This window comes from Trachurus trachurus (assembly GCF_905171665.1).
Source record: "Trachurus trachurus genome assembly, chromosome: 3".
Lineage (NCBI taxonomy): Eukaryota > Metazoa > Chordata > Actinopteri > Carangiformes > Carangidae > Trachurus > Trachurus trachurus.
Window position 1 is genome coordinate 9,418,429 of NC_139893.1, and position 15,045 is coordinate 9,433,473.

The following is a 15,045-nucleotide window of genomic DNA, read 5'->3' on the forward strand; positions in this document are numbered from 1 at the left end:
CCACAACCTGAGGGCTACGTCGTTTCGGCATCCTGTGACCGGACAGATTTCTCCCGAAAACACCGAATACACACTACAAGACAGGTGAGTGGGTCTCTTCTCTCCTTGGTAATGATGCATCCATGAATATATCCACAGGGCAGTTCAAGGTCACGCCGCTGGAGCCCAGAAATAGACTGGAAAGTAGTCTATCATCCTCCCTGGTGGAGCAATTCACGATAGGGGGGCTGTGGTTGGGAGTTTTCTATTCTGCAGCAACACAGACTGGGGAAAAACTGAGTTGCAGTTATAGCCACAGAAGGATGGACAGTGTGTTTTATTAATTCAAACTGGATGTATTCATTTCTATCATGGTATTTATAGCTGACTGTCCTCACATGCTGCTGGATGTGAATCCTGGAGGGTCTTCAGCTCTATTCTTTAAACGACTGCCTTAATAAGAATTTATGGTAATGACACAGTTGACAGGCACATGTGATTTTCACTACATTCATAACACGTCAGCAGTCATGAATCTGTCCCATCAATCAGCCGAGCTTTGTTAATGCAGGCTTTGTCGTAAAAATAATGGTCCATCTGAGCTATTTCTCTCAATGTAGCTGAAGTCATAAAAGCAGAAACCTGACTACTTCAACTCTGATAGAGTTTTCCCAAGGACTATCGGTGCAAATTAAGTTTTCTTTAAGAAGGACACCGCTTTGATATATTGTAATATATACAGATATGTGACTGAAACTTTGAGTGCAGTGCTAGAATAGCAACATTGCCTTGTTTTTATTTATTACAGTGTAATATTGGTATGGCATTGGTATGGATACTTGTCCCTGTTTCATGTCATTGTTTGACCCCCTGCGTGTGAGAGTCACACAATGACAGGCGGCAGGTGTGTGATCGTATTTAAGCTGCCGGGTGTAAGATGACCACGCGTGACAGAGATCCCACTGTAGGCAGAAGCGTGTCGGCTGACGACCTCTGCAGCCACGCCAATTAAAAACTGTTTTGTTAAAGCAATGCAAAAGCTGATCGTGATTCATCTGCATCCTCCTCTGTCACTCATTTCCTGAAACTCCCCATTAATCCTTGCTCAGGCCCGTTGAGCCAAGGATTTGTATACCATCAAGGGGCTTTAAGCTACGGTTGCCTCACTCGCATATTTTAAACATTAACAGAATGACTCTGGTTCTTTGAAATGCTGCTCCTAATCTCTTTAAGCTTATTATAGTAAGAATAGCATCAGTTCTTTGCCCCTCCCTCAAGAACTTGACAAGGTTAAGACACTCAGTCATGGAACAGACTGTAACTGTAAAAGTTTTATCTTAATTGTCCCCATTTTTAGAAAGAAAGAAACTCTTTCATACTGGAGCCACTGTCTGTGTTAGCTGAGCAGGTTGACAGCAAAGAGCAGCTTTGTACTTACAGCAAAGACACTGCTACCGAAATCAATAAAGAGTCCTGTACTGTACAATGGCCAAGGCAGATATGTACCAAAGGAAGACAAACTGGTGTCACCTCTCTGTCCTGTTATTGAAATAAGCTCAGCCAGCTGGACTGCAGCACCCACCGGGAAACAGAGCAGCCTTTGTGAAACCTGTAAAAAAAATAATATTACACTCTCTGAAGCTTGTTTTTTTATGTCTTAATCAAAACCTTCACCTGTTTATCACCTCCTCACATGACAAGCAGCCTTGTAAAAGGCAGCCACTCTAAAAATCTTAATACTCAGCTTTTCCAGTGCTGTAGAAAACACATCCATTCATTTTTTTTTATCTGAACGTAATACAAATGTATTTCATTTGAGCTCCACTCTTTGTTCTTAGTGACACAGTAAACAAAACACATAGCAGAAGATTTATTTTTTCAATTTTAAAAACTGAGTTGCTTTTACCGATAGATTCATGCTTAGTTGTAGGTTGATCATTAAAAACTAAATCTAAAAGTGAAGAGACATGAAACTTGTAGATTTTCTAATTTAAATGAGCTCATTTAGCACAAGAGCCCACGAGCACAAACTCCTTAGTTCGCACAGAAATCTCATCTCCCCATTTGAAGCCTCTCTTTTCCACCTTCCTCACTAAAATCCCGTTGAGGGCTTCAGCGTTGTGTGTAACAGCTGGGATGCAGTTTCTACTTTTTAATGGGCGCAACGCAGACGCGACCTCACCACGACCTCACTGCAGCTGCCAAACGCTCCTGTTCACCGACGCCGTGAGGTTATAGTCTTCATTCTGTGCATAATGAAATCTGAATAGGAAGTGAGTTACTTCCTATTCCTACTCTCTTCCAAGTGAAGGAGGGTCTCAGTGTGCTTCCTGGAGACCTGCATCAGATAAAGGATACATGAGAAAAAGAGGAGGCCCTTCCCTGTGGAGAGGTCGATCCAGCCTTTTGCTCTGCAGCCCTGAAGGCTTTGACTTTGTTATAGATTATCACACATGATCAATTTGTCAAATCTCCTCATGTGGACCTGCTGCCTGATAGGAATCAAAAAGAAAAAAAGTCAAGAGTCAAATATGCCCTCGTTTCCGTCACAGCAAGAGAAGCAGGATGAGATGGAGCTCAGAGTCTTTCCACCTTCTCGCACGATGTGATGTGAAATATCGCCCCTCTCTTCCACATGCCACAACAAATCTGCTGTGAGGACTGTTCCAGTGACAGACGTGGTAAACAGTATGAAAGCTTCACATAAAACAGCAGAGTACCCTTCACACGACAGACGCATCCTGTAAAAATGATGGCCGCAGTCCACGCTGTGAGTGCAGATACTACGTTTTGTTCCACTGTTATCTCACTCTCTCTCTTCACTTGTGTCGCAGTAGCCTTTTTTTCTTTTTTTACTTTGGTTTCTCACACACATCTTTAGTTTATCAGCTTTTTTCTTTAGCCTCGGTGTAGTCCAGCGCACAAAACAGGAAAAAATAAAAAGGTTCTGTGCTGCTCTTTAACCCGTGTGCACAACAATGCAGAGGGCAAGGGTCAGGTAAGGGACAGGTCACACTTTGTTTCCAACTGTAAGTTCAGCCAAATACTGAGACAAGTTGTTTTAAACCGAGTTACGCAAGCACGATCGAAGGCTATATAAGGCTGCGGACTAGTTCTTAAAAGTTGCCCAACTTCTACCTTCTCAAGATGCAGCACAAATGATTTTCTAGGCCTGTGAGAAGGAATACAAATGGATGGAGGATAGAAGATGTAATAATTAATGCAAGTCATGCTGCTACAGCTCATTATAAAACGCAGTCAGACGAATGATTATTGAAAGTGAAGGTAAACATTACTTGACTGTTTGGCATCACAGAGACAGCCTCCCTTCCTCCCTGGCTGCTAGAGTTTACTAAGAATATTGTGCTTTAATGTCAGCTCAGAGGTGAATACACAGATTGCTTTAGACACAGTCGTAGTCTACGTACATGTGGTGCTGTGGAGCATCTCTGGACACTTGTGAAATCTTGAAGTTGGGCTACAGATTCTCGAAACTGTGAAGTTCCACCAGTGTCAGGTAGGAACATGAAGATGAAGCAGCAGTGGATGTGTCATCATTAAAACAGGATGACACAACTGTGATAACATTATTAGCCGATTTATCAACCTCAGTTTCAGCTGTGGCACAGAGATTAGGAGTAGAGTGTGGCTTAAAGGGGACATATTATGGAAATATCACTTTTTGAAGGCTCTTTAACATATATGTGGATGTTTGTCTTGCCTTCCGGCCCCCAAAATGTGAGAATTGACAAAAAAGATCTGTAATGTGCAGGCTCCCTAGGTTGAAATCCATGTGGTTTTACGAGCTGCTCCCTCAGTTGTCTTCCAGTGATGTAATTAGGTTTCAAATTTGCATAATGCCACCCCTCCCTGGGGCCAGTAGAAGGGGCGGGGCAAGCAGTGGTTCATTTGCATTTAAAGGGACAGGCACTGAAATCAGCCGTTATGAACAGGGCTGATTTGATAGGATGAAAAGAGCTGTGATGTTTGATCCTCGGGGGTATTTTGACCAAAGCATGACACAGACATGTCTTTAAGACACCTGGGAACTATTTTAATTTATGGAAAAGGGGGCATAATATGTCTCCTTTAAACAACCCAATAGCAGTCTATGGATCTGTCCCGACTAAAGTCAATGGATGAGGAGGGACACACCAGACAGAGACGGCGTCACTCTCATCACCCTAACGATTCACTTACACAATGTGACGTCACAGGATTAAAGATCTCTTGAAACTGCTTCTACTTAATGATCCGAAAGTAAAATTACCAATGCTTTTGGGAGCCTTTTAAATCAAATTGATCCATGCTGGCTCCAGTTCTCCCATTATCACTGATGCATCTCCCTTTGAGCACAGAACAAATCGAAAGTTGCAGCAGCCTGGAAGAAATGACGGCAGTGAAAACAAGGTGATGAATAAACTGGAGTGAAAATACTTGACGCATTATAACAACAAATGCTAAAGAAATGTTGTTATTATTCAAACTGCAACCCCTACCACTAAATGTGTTTGTGCTCAATTCACCTTGAGGCATCTGTAATGTTTGAACAGTGACATGACGCTTTGGGATGTTGTCAGTGATTATTAAATCGAATCATACGGCTGCCCCACTGTCACATTGTGCCGTTCCCCAGGTTTAAACTGTCCTCAGATTAACTTGTTTGTCCCGTAGAAGAAGTGATGCAACACATGAAAAAGGATGCAGTAACATCACATAAAGAGACAATCACTGCAGCTAGTATACTTTATCATTACATTATTGTGGCCCTGAGAGCTCAATGCACTGCAACTGAACTGTAGCAATGACACTGACAATGAATGACCCAAGACCTCATTTGTTATCTCCCCTCCTCACTAATTTAGGAAATACTAACTTTATTTTTTCCTAAAATGAGTGAATACCGTAGTTAAAGGGATAGTTCAACATTTTGGCAAATTGGCCCATTGCCATAATCCCTATAGTCATAGCAGTAGGTTCGTTACCTTTAATTGTCAGTGCAAGCTAATTTTAAAACGGTGGTGCAGAGCCGCGAGCTGCTCAGAGCTACGCTACGGAGGCTAATGGGATTTGGATGGGATCTCATAGCGTGGTGAATGTGCAGGTCACAACTTGTCCACCAGAGTGTTTTGGAGTTGTTGGATTGAGTATTTGATGAGTTTGATGAGGGAAACCAAGAAATCCCATTAGCCTCCGTAGCATAGCTCTGAGCAGCTCGCGGCTCTGCTCCGCCGTTCTAGAAATAGCTTGCACCGACAATTAAAGGTAACGAACCTACTGCTGTGACTATAGGGATTATGGCAATGGCCCAATTTGCCAAAATGTTGAACTATCCCTTTAATGATAGAACAGAGATAAAGCACTGGATTATTGTTGTTTTTATTGACGTTCTGTTTGTACTTTAAAAGTGGACAGAGTAGCTGAAGCAGCACAGTTTTTGCAGCATGAGACTTTCAAATTATACCACCATCGATGCTGACTTCAGCACCCTAAACACTTTTAAAGTATAGCCTAATAAGCTGTCAAACGATGATACATGTATATCTATAAATATAATAATATATGTGTGTGTGAGATCAGCAACCTAGAAGCCTCTGTTCTCCTTTTGTTTTGTTTTGCGCTGTTATCTGGGTGTGTATAAGATGCCTGTCCCAGGGTGAGTGTCAGACCAAGTGTCACCGCCGTGTTTGGACCACAAGTCTCCCACTCCTAACACCTCAGCTGCAAAGCCATTGGCTGTTAACGGGTCGCGTGGCGGTGTCAGGAAATAGTCACATCCTTCATATCTGAAAGCTCAGCACTGGGCTGCGCTCTCACTGTCACACTGCGTTGTCTGTGGTTGTTTGTCCGAGACTCATCACTATCCCATGCTTCTCATCCTGTCTTTGTCAGTGATCCTCTTCTGCGCTGCCTTCTCAACCGTAGGATAGAGTCCCGTATGTCCAAGTCAGCTGCCCACCAGAGATCCCCCAGCATGGTCACAGGGTCCGCCAAGGCAGTGACCCCAACAGCACCAGACACCACCTCAGGGTCAAAAGTGAGTATCAGTGTTTGTGTCCTCTGAGAGCCCAGCCCTGTTATGTAGAGTATGTTTTGCTTGCGTATATTTATTTTCATCTGGAGAACATAAACTTTGAAAATCAACCATTCAATCAAAAAAAGAAAGAGAAAACAAATCCTAAGATAGTTTTGTATGATATCATATTAATTTTTTTTTTTGATATCTATTATAATCCACCGAGCACTTCTTTTGGCTTAGTGAATCCTTTTCTGGACGTTTGTTAATACTCATGTTGATAGATTGGTTTAATCAACTCTCGGAGACATTATCTCATTGTGATTAATGGCTGCAGAGAGCAATAAACTGCTATTTTTTCCAAGCTTAGTAAGACTTAAACACACATCCTGTGGGACTGGACATGGGTGGATGCATCTTTCTCACATTCTTGCCGTTGTTTCCACAGCGATCATGGAAATTTCTTTTTTTTTTTGGTGCAAATGGTGCAATGTTTTCTCACTGAATGTGGGACACGCCACAAAAGCACAGAACAGTCTAAAATGTCTAATTGTAGCTCCACCAGCCACTGAAAGGCAGCTCACTTTTTTTTTTTAGCAAAAATTCTTTTAATTAGTTTGTGTTTTGATTTTTTTTTTGTTCATGTGTTTTATTTACTAATCTTACTATGTAGTTACTGCTAATATTTTTCATTTTTTGTAATTAAAACAACAATGATTGTGTCTCATGTGTGTCTTTGTATAAGGATTTGCTTATGCATATTTTGTCTTAACTTTAACCCGCTCTGCCTGACAACCCTGAGTGTTTCTGTGCAGAAAGTAAACCTGATAGAAAGTGAGATTTCATTGTCACAGAGACGATGTAGCCTGAGATATCCTTGTCTAAAAATATGCCTGATTATAAATGGATGCACACATGCACAGGAACAGCCAGTTGGTATTTCCTTTTCTCATTATGGGTGTTAAAAGAAGGAAGTTCACGGGAAAAAATGTGATTTTACTCCTTTTAAAGACTGTTTCTCTCGTGACTAAATATGCAGTGTTATACAGTAGTTTGAGCTGTGGATGGTCAGTATAATGCTACTCACTTTTAATAATGACTGCATGTTCCCTCAGGTGAGTTAAGTAAACTGATTTACATCTACCAGCTACCATATAATCAACTCCATGCTTTTTTCCCTTTTCTGCAGGGCTCCAGAGTTACGGGGAAAGTACACAGTTTTGGCAAAAGAGATCATGCTATTAAAAGAAACCTCAACATCCCAGTGGTGGTGAGAGGCTGGCTCTACAAACAGGTGAGTTCCTCTGCCCCATTGCTCTATTTAGACAAATTATAAAAGAAAAGGCCAAACAATCTCTGTGTCCTGCTTGAAAATAAGAGGATCTGCAGTTTTACAGATTTTAAAAATGTAAACACAGCCTCCAATCTGTCACATCTGAATTGTCAGTCACATATTCGCAGTTTATCCTTCCTGCAGCAGGTGAGATATAACAACAGGTACATCTGTGTGAGCTGAAGATACACACAACACATCAATTTACATTAATATCTCTGTGTTGAAGCTTTTACCTATAATCTATCTTTTTATGTGACAGTAAAAACAAATGTTCAGAATGACCTTGCAGTGAATCTGGACTTAAATGGCTTATGTGAGCACACAGTCTTCATACGTATTAGGATATAAAAAGCCCAGACTGGACCCAGAGGTGGAGACCTACAGCACTGAGTTAAATGTAAAGAAAAGAAAAGGGGAAGAAAATGAAATGAAATTATAGCTCCAGTGATATGCATAGAGCCGTTTCTCCCCGTCTGGTCTCTGCTCTATTCCCAAACTACTCTTTTTTTTAATTAAAAAGTGAATTAAATTGTGTTCCTGTGAGGAGGATCCGTAAATACGCTGTGTGTTGTGTTTTCCCCTTTACCTCCAGGACAGCTCTGGTATGCGACTGTGGAAAAGGAAGTGGTTTGTTTTGTCAGACTACTGCTTGTTTTACTACAAAGGTGAGTCTGTGAAAGGGGCACTTGGCCAGGGTTTAACAGACCAAAATTAAAAGGGGGTTTGATTGTGAAATTAGAAACACAAACCTTTAGTGATCTTCTCTGCAGGAAGATATATGTCTTGATTAATAACAGCCTGTAATTAGACGTGTGACATCTACTGCTGTCTCTAACTCTCCCTGGCTTTCTCCTCCTCTCGCTCTCTCCTTCCTCATTAACTTGAGTGTTTTATTATGGGATATAATCTCTGCTTGCGTTGCTATAGCATCTACCTCCTCTACCCGCATTAATCACGCTGAATAATAGATAAACCACATGCCACCTCGTGCCACACGCCGCCACATGGCCCCATCCTGACAAGAGTCGCCCATGAATTATGTCTCACTGATCTCCCTGCTGTTCATAAATCTGAAGTCACTTGTAAACATCGTAAAAAAAAAAAAGTCTTGGCAGAGTTAGAGATTGTTGTTTTGGATGCTTGTAACAACGTTCTGCATGTGTGTTTATTGCCTGTGTGTGTGTGTGTCCTTGCTTCACAGACAGCCGAGAGGAGACGGTGCTCGGTAGCATCCCTCTGCCCAGTTATGTCATCGCACCAGTTGAGCCTGATGACCACATAAACCGCAAATACGCCTTCAAGGTAACACTGGAGTGGCACTGAGTCAGATAAATGACTGATACAATGAATCATGTCCATGTGTGGTCAGCAAAACATATTCACTACTTACACTGACATCACTGTTGGATATGATACGTACATACTCACATACAGTACTGCCCCCTCCCCCGGTGTAGTCGCAGTAACACAGGAAGGCTGACTGACGACTCCCTGTCGTCCAAAACTGCGTCTTCACATCTCCTTTGTATTTGTTTCTGTTTTGAGGACAGCTTATGATCTATTATTAGGTGCAAGATACTGAACTTGAGTAGAAATAAAATGCATTTGTGGCATCAAATCAGTCAGTAATGGAAAGTTGGAATCAGGTCATTGTCTTATTGTTCTTCACTTCTTTGCTTGCTTGTTTATCAAATATTGAAAAAAGGGTTTTGTAGAAAAACAGACTTTTAAATGAAGTTTGGGGAAATTTTTTGTTTTGTTGTCTGATTTGAAACGGATTTTGTTTTACATTCTTACTTACAATGTCAAGCCATGTTCACATTTTTTGTGCAAAGGCATTGCAGTTTTGTATGTAACTCAGGTAATAGATTTAAAGTAGGTAGATTTTTTTTCTGAAGCACGGTTTTGCAGATTCTGGAGGAACTTGTGACCTTCTGGTCTTTGACCTTTATTAACATAAACCCAGTGGTGAGCGTGGCAGCGGATGGCTAGAGTACAAACCAGTTTATATATTCATCTCACACTTTCTAAAAGACACGATCAGCTCACATTAGCATATGTATTTCAAGTGAAGCAGACTTCAGGGTCTGACTTTATTCAACTGTTGAGAGGGAGGGCAGAAACAAACCACCAGTGCACTGAGGAGGCTGCAGCAGTGAACTCTGTAGCTTTGGTCTTTTCACAGACTTTTGAATGGCACACAATGTCTTTATAAGACCTACAGCCAGACAGTATTTGGTAATAGTGTCATTCTTTACTTGAAAGTGGGCAGCAGAACTTTTCCTTGCATGCAGCAGAGTCTTTATTTCTTCTTCTTCTTCTCCTTCTGTGAATTCTGCCAGAGGACAGCAAAGGGATTTATGTCTTACCTCTAGAGCAAGAGGGCTAACATCATCCAGCTCCTCCTCAGTGGAAACACAGAGCTTGTTGCAAATAACAATAGTGCCTGAATGTTTGATGCATCGCTGCAGCTTCAGGGCATTCTGTTGCAATCCTTTCAGCTCCTTTGTACTTGGGCTTTTTTTGTTCTTAGATTCTGTTTGTATGGGTGTGAATATGAATGCGTGTGCTTGTGTGGTATATATATCCCCCCGTGCTGTAAAGATCACACTACATACAATGGATTTTGTATGATAATTGTTCTGCTGGGAATATTAATTATACATTCAGCCTCCTCCCACTGCCTGCCAGGGACTATATGTAAGGTTTGGTGAAACGAGCCCGGGCTCTTGCCGTACCACGCGGTATTTAGTGGATCCTCATCCCCCTGCCTCCCTCTCCCTGAGCCATCATGCATTAAACAGCAGGAGATTTCATTACATGCATCTGAGGTGCTTTGGAAAATTTTCAGTTACTGCTAAGTAAGCATGACAACTGCTCAGTAGATGTCTGCTGTTGTTCAACAATGGGATGTTCCAGACTATTAGAGCCACCGACATGTACAGTGAATTTCCGGCTACAGCTCGCGTCGGCTCGAACTAATGAGTTGAAATAATTGACTGGAGATTGTGAAAAACCAATTTTAGAAGCAGCGTCTGAGTGGAAAATATATATATAGTATATATATATCAGTGCAGTCATTTTCTGAAATATTTACATTATTATAAGGCTTTGTTGTTGTTTTTTTAACTTCCTGTAAGGAGTACAGGCCGCGCTGTGATGTGTCAAAAAACACTTCCTGTATGATGCTGCTGTTCTTTATGATGTTACTCATTCCTGCTTCTGTGACGACTCCCCGAGGACGTTTCTGTTCTTTCTTATTGACTCAGCACTGATCTGCTGTAACTTCCTGTTGGTTTCTGTTCTCGTATTTTTTTTTTTTGCTCATCTCACTGTGTTTCTCTCATTCCCTGTTGGTCAAATTGCCTCCCATTGTGACCTGGTGTGTGTGCGCGCGGGCGGAGTGAGTACTGTTCTCTGCGGGCGGCCATCCTGAATCACACAGACTTCCTGTCTTGCATGAATAGGTATTTGATTTCACTTTAGCCTCATCAGTGGACCGCCATCCTCAGCTCATTTTGTTTCATATCATGCTACTAGCTGCTGAATGCGCATTACTAAATGTGTATCAAAGTCCCATCATGTACCGACATGACTACAGCAACACTCATCTGCGGACAATGCCAGAGCGTGTAGGAGTGCCGATAGTAAACAATTTGAATTTGAATGTGTTGGGGGGGGGGAAACAGGACGAGGCTTTTGTTATCAAACATTAATAGTAACTTCACTGTGAGTATTAAGACGGCAGCACTTCTGCCTCGTTTGTTACTGCTGTTTTGCGTCGTACTCCGGCAAATTGGATTTTTCAACAAACATGAAATTGTTTTCATAGTTGCCAGATTTTTTGGACAATGCAAGAGGAAAACAACCTCTCCCTTCACTGCTCCCCCACTGTGACTGTTAAACCAGAGGTGGGCGTCTGCACTTTAACCTCAAAGTCATTATTTCAGTTCAAATCCAATGTGCTGGACCTCAGCGTGAGAAAAAAAACAACAAAAAAACGTTTCATAATAACACATCCTCTGTGGCTCTGGTATTTGTCTCATCGTCACTTATCACCTTCTCATCACAGGAGACAGAGGTGGGACGACAGCGTCGTAGCCATTATTCCTACTCTCTTCTCTGATTTCATTTGCATTTCTTAAGATGTTTTGCTAACATGAACAATTTGCCCCCTGCTGTACATTTATTATTTTTTATATTGTTTTGCAACTGAAGATACAATATCAACCAACTTAACTTGTTTCTCTACATCTGTTCTGAAGCAGGAGTGTTTTTGAGTTTGCTCCACAGAGTTCGGCTTGTTACATGTTTCTTAAAAGTTGAAGGAGGATTTTCAGTGGATTGATTATTATTACTCACTTTGCAGTCACACTCAAAATATGTAAATAAAAGGAGTGAGTAAGGAGCTATTTTGGAAAGCAAGTACCTAAGTAATTGCAGAGCTCACAGGTCATAACCACAGATCCTGTGTCCAGCTGTGACATAAGCGGCAACACGCTGTGACCGGCTAATGAACATAACAGGATTATATTTCATAATAACTGAGAGGAGCATCTATTATTATGGATAGTTTTTGTGCAGTTTTAGCTTGTTTTTTATTTAGCAAATAGTTTCCATAGTCAGCAGGACTGTATATAACAAAGTTGGTCCTGAGTCATGGATCTTCCTGAAGTCTGTTCATGAGTTTCATTTTATTGTAATAACTTGCATCCTAGACAAAAAATGTTTTTCAGTGTATATTGTATAGATCCGTGTGACATATCCTGCAGATTATTGTGGTGTAGCCAGTCGTCTGCATCAGAACTGGATGGAGTTTTGTGTTTGGAGGATTTGGTTTCCACACTGTACAATGAAGTCATTTGGACAGATTTACTCCACCACGTAAAAAACGCTAATATTCATGATGTGTACTTTTGTGTGTGTGAATGTGTGTGAAAGTATCCTGCCTGAAGAGGTGACAGGTAATTGACTTTCCCTTGCTTCTATATGTATATGGCTGTTTCCATTGTCGCTGTCTAACGTCTGTGTGCTAAACGTTTATGAAATCAATGTAACCTGGGTTATACCTTCTTTCTTTTTTTTTCTTCCCCTCACCAGAAACAGCACAATGTCCACATTGTTTCTGTTGCAGCACTTTGCTCCCTCCCTCCCTCATATTTTTGTATTTTCCTCAGTAAAATGCCGCCGTTAACTGAGCTGGCAGTTGTCAGTCTCACTACACAAAGCAGCAAAGGTCATCATCAGCCTCTCTGGCAGATTTTTTCCCATCATAGGTAAGAAGTTCTCATATCTCCCATGTCTCTCTCTCTCCCTCTCTCTCTCTGATAGGCGAGCCACACAGGAATGCGCTCCTACATTTACAATAAGAACTCTGTGATTGGCTCACAGGCTGAACACTGCGGGATGCGGACATATTTCTTCAGTGCGGACACACAGGAGGACATGAATGGCTGGATCCGGGCCATGAACCAGGCTGCGCTAATGCAGCAGAGTCACACTATAAAGAGGTTGGTCTTACTCTACAGAGTGGGATTCACGCCTTTCATTGTTTGGGCTTTCTGCTCACATGCACCAACATCGTGCCCTTCTTAAAGCACAGCAGTCTCTGTGACATTGGATGTGTCATGAGATGATATCACAAAATGAACCTGCATGGGCATCACAATATTGAACCAAACAGCAGCTTTTTTAAATTTATTAATGTGTTATGTCATCTAATGTGTTAGACTGCACTGTTTTCATAATTGAAATTTGCTACTTTTGCTGCCTTCATGGGCTTCATTCACAGCAGGTTCAGCTCTGTCAGTCTGTTCAGGGGCACAGACATGCCTGCAGTGTGTGTGTGTGTGTGTGTGTGTGTGTGTGTGTGTGTGTGTGTGTGTGTGTGTGTGTGTGTGTATGTGTGCGTGCTGCATCTGCGGTGAGGTATAAATAAGGCTCTGCCAGCTGAGCACAAGCCTCACCTACAGTAAGAGATGCTCTAATGCAGATTGTGTTTATACAGCTGTAAGCATAAGCGCTGTGCACAAAGCAGACCAAAGCCTGCAGAATTAATTTTGAAAATATTCACAGTCAATAACAGAAATATAATATATACAATACAATATAGTCTGATGACAACTGTATCTGTGATAAATGCATTACGAACAGCGTTTAGGCATCTTAGATTAGCCTCTGTGCAAATGTGGTGGAGGAACCGTTCAAATAGTCTGTGCAATAACGCCACTTAGAGGCCAGAGCTGGTCATTACCCCAGATTTTTTTTATTTTGAAAAGCACTCACATGACCATCCTAGTTAAGTCCTTTGAAATTAAACATTAAGTATATTAAATCCTTTATACTAATGAAGCAATAATAAATGATGACATTAAACTTTACCTTTTTTTCAGGAAATTATCAATTTGGAAAGCTATTCAACCTAATCATTTTAATGAATTAAATTTGGTTGTTTAAGCACATTGAGAAGAACACCACACTGCTGACAATCTTTTTAATTAAGATAAAACAACCGTCATTTCTTCCTGGAGCTTCTCTCTTTTTTGATTCACCAGCAAAACGTCTAAAGAAGTGCTTAAACGGAAACTTAATGAATAACTCCCTATGGTCCCTGATCTGTCTTGAATGAAGCGCATTAATGAATCTGACCATTTGCACAAGCGTCTCTTTGAATGAAGGAGGAACTTACTCTCAAGGTTATGTAAGGTTGCTGTACCTTTTTTTTTTAAACCACCTCTTAATGCTTTTTAATCCTGCAATTGAAGAACAGAACTGAATGAAGAGTGAAAATGAGATAATGAATAAAGTGTAAGAGTGTAGCCATGTATAAGAGTTGCAAGGTGAAGTACTGTAACAGTTCAGTCTGTAACTTGAGGTATAGCTGTATGATTGATTGATGAATATGATAAAGCACACCTACAGTACTGACAGGATGTATTAAAGGGATAGTTCAACTTTTTTGAAGTGTGGTTGTAGAGGTACAAATGGTACAATATCTGCAGTAGAAAGGTAGTAGTATTCATCAGCATGAGGGTGAGTCACTAATGATTGAATTTCATTTTTTGGTGAACTATTCCTTTAATGGCCATCTGTACCTCATACAACCCCACTTCAAAAAAACAGAACTATCCCTTTAAGTGGTGTTAATCTATCATCCTTTCTCACTTTTTCACAGAGAGGTGGAGAAGGCGGAGAAGCCCACACAGCAGGCCGTCCCACAGACCAACCACGTCCACGTCAACCACACCTCATCTCAGTCAGAAAGCCGTCACAGGACAGAGAGAGAGGAGCCTCACAACAACGGCGTGAGACTGGCTCATGGAGATGAGGTGCGGTACGCAGTGGAGATCCAAGGGAGGCCCGGCCAGTCAGCCACAGACGACAGAGCAGAGAGACTCTCCCCAAACTCTGCCAAGAACGAGCCGCAAACCGTAATCCAAGTGACTCTGCCGCCGGAACAAAATGGAAATCTTGTCTATCAGAGGGGCTTCGTTTCACAGCCCGGCCCTGAGAAACATGTGCAGAGGAAGAATACACTGGCTCAGGTGGAGCAGTGGGTCAAAGTTCAGAAAGGAGACCCTCTGAAGAGGTCAGTCTCACTTCACACAGTTAATGGGCCTGTCCCATTTCTCCACACTTGACTGAGTGCGCTTGGTTACGCACACACTTTGGTGACGAAGTGTGCAAGCATGTATTAAGTGGCCAAGCGAGCAGG

The 15,045-nt window shown here is 41.6% G+C and overlaps 1 protein-coding gene across 1 annotated transcript in view; it reads left to right on the forward strand.

Annotated features, from left to right (window-relative positions):
* Positions 1-15,045, forward strand: part of plekha7b (pleckstrin homology domain containing, family A member 7b) — a 72,378-nt gene that overhangs the window by 33,879 nt on the left and 23,454 nt on the right. Inside the window, exons 4-10 of the mRNA XM_083969255.1 lie at positions 1-84; positions 5,872-6,016; positions 7,185-7,289; positions 7,924-7,996; positions 8,533-8,633; positions 12,663-12,841; positions 14,506-14,919. Coding sequence (XP_083825381.1) covers positions 1-84; positions 5,872-6,016; positions 7,185-7,289; positions 7,924-7,996; positions 8,533-8,633; positions 12,663-12,841; positions 14,506-14,919 — 1,101 coding nt within the window. The remainder of the gene's footprint in view (positions 85-5,871; positions 6,017-7,184; positions 7,290-7,923; positions 7,997-8,532; positions 8,634-12,662; positions 12,842-14,505; positions 14,920-15,045) is intronic.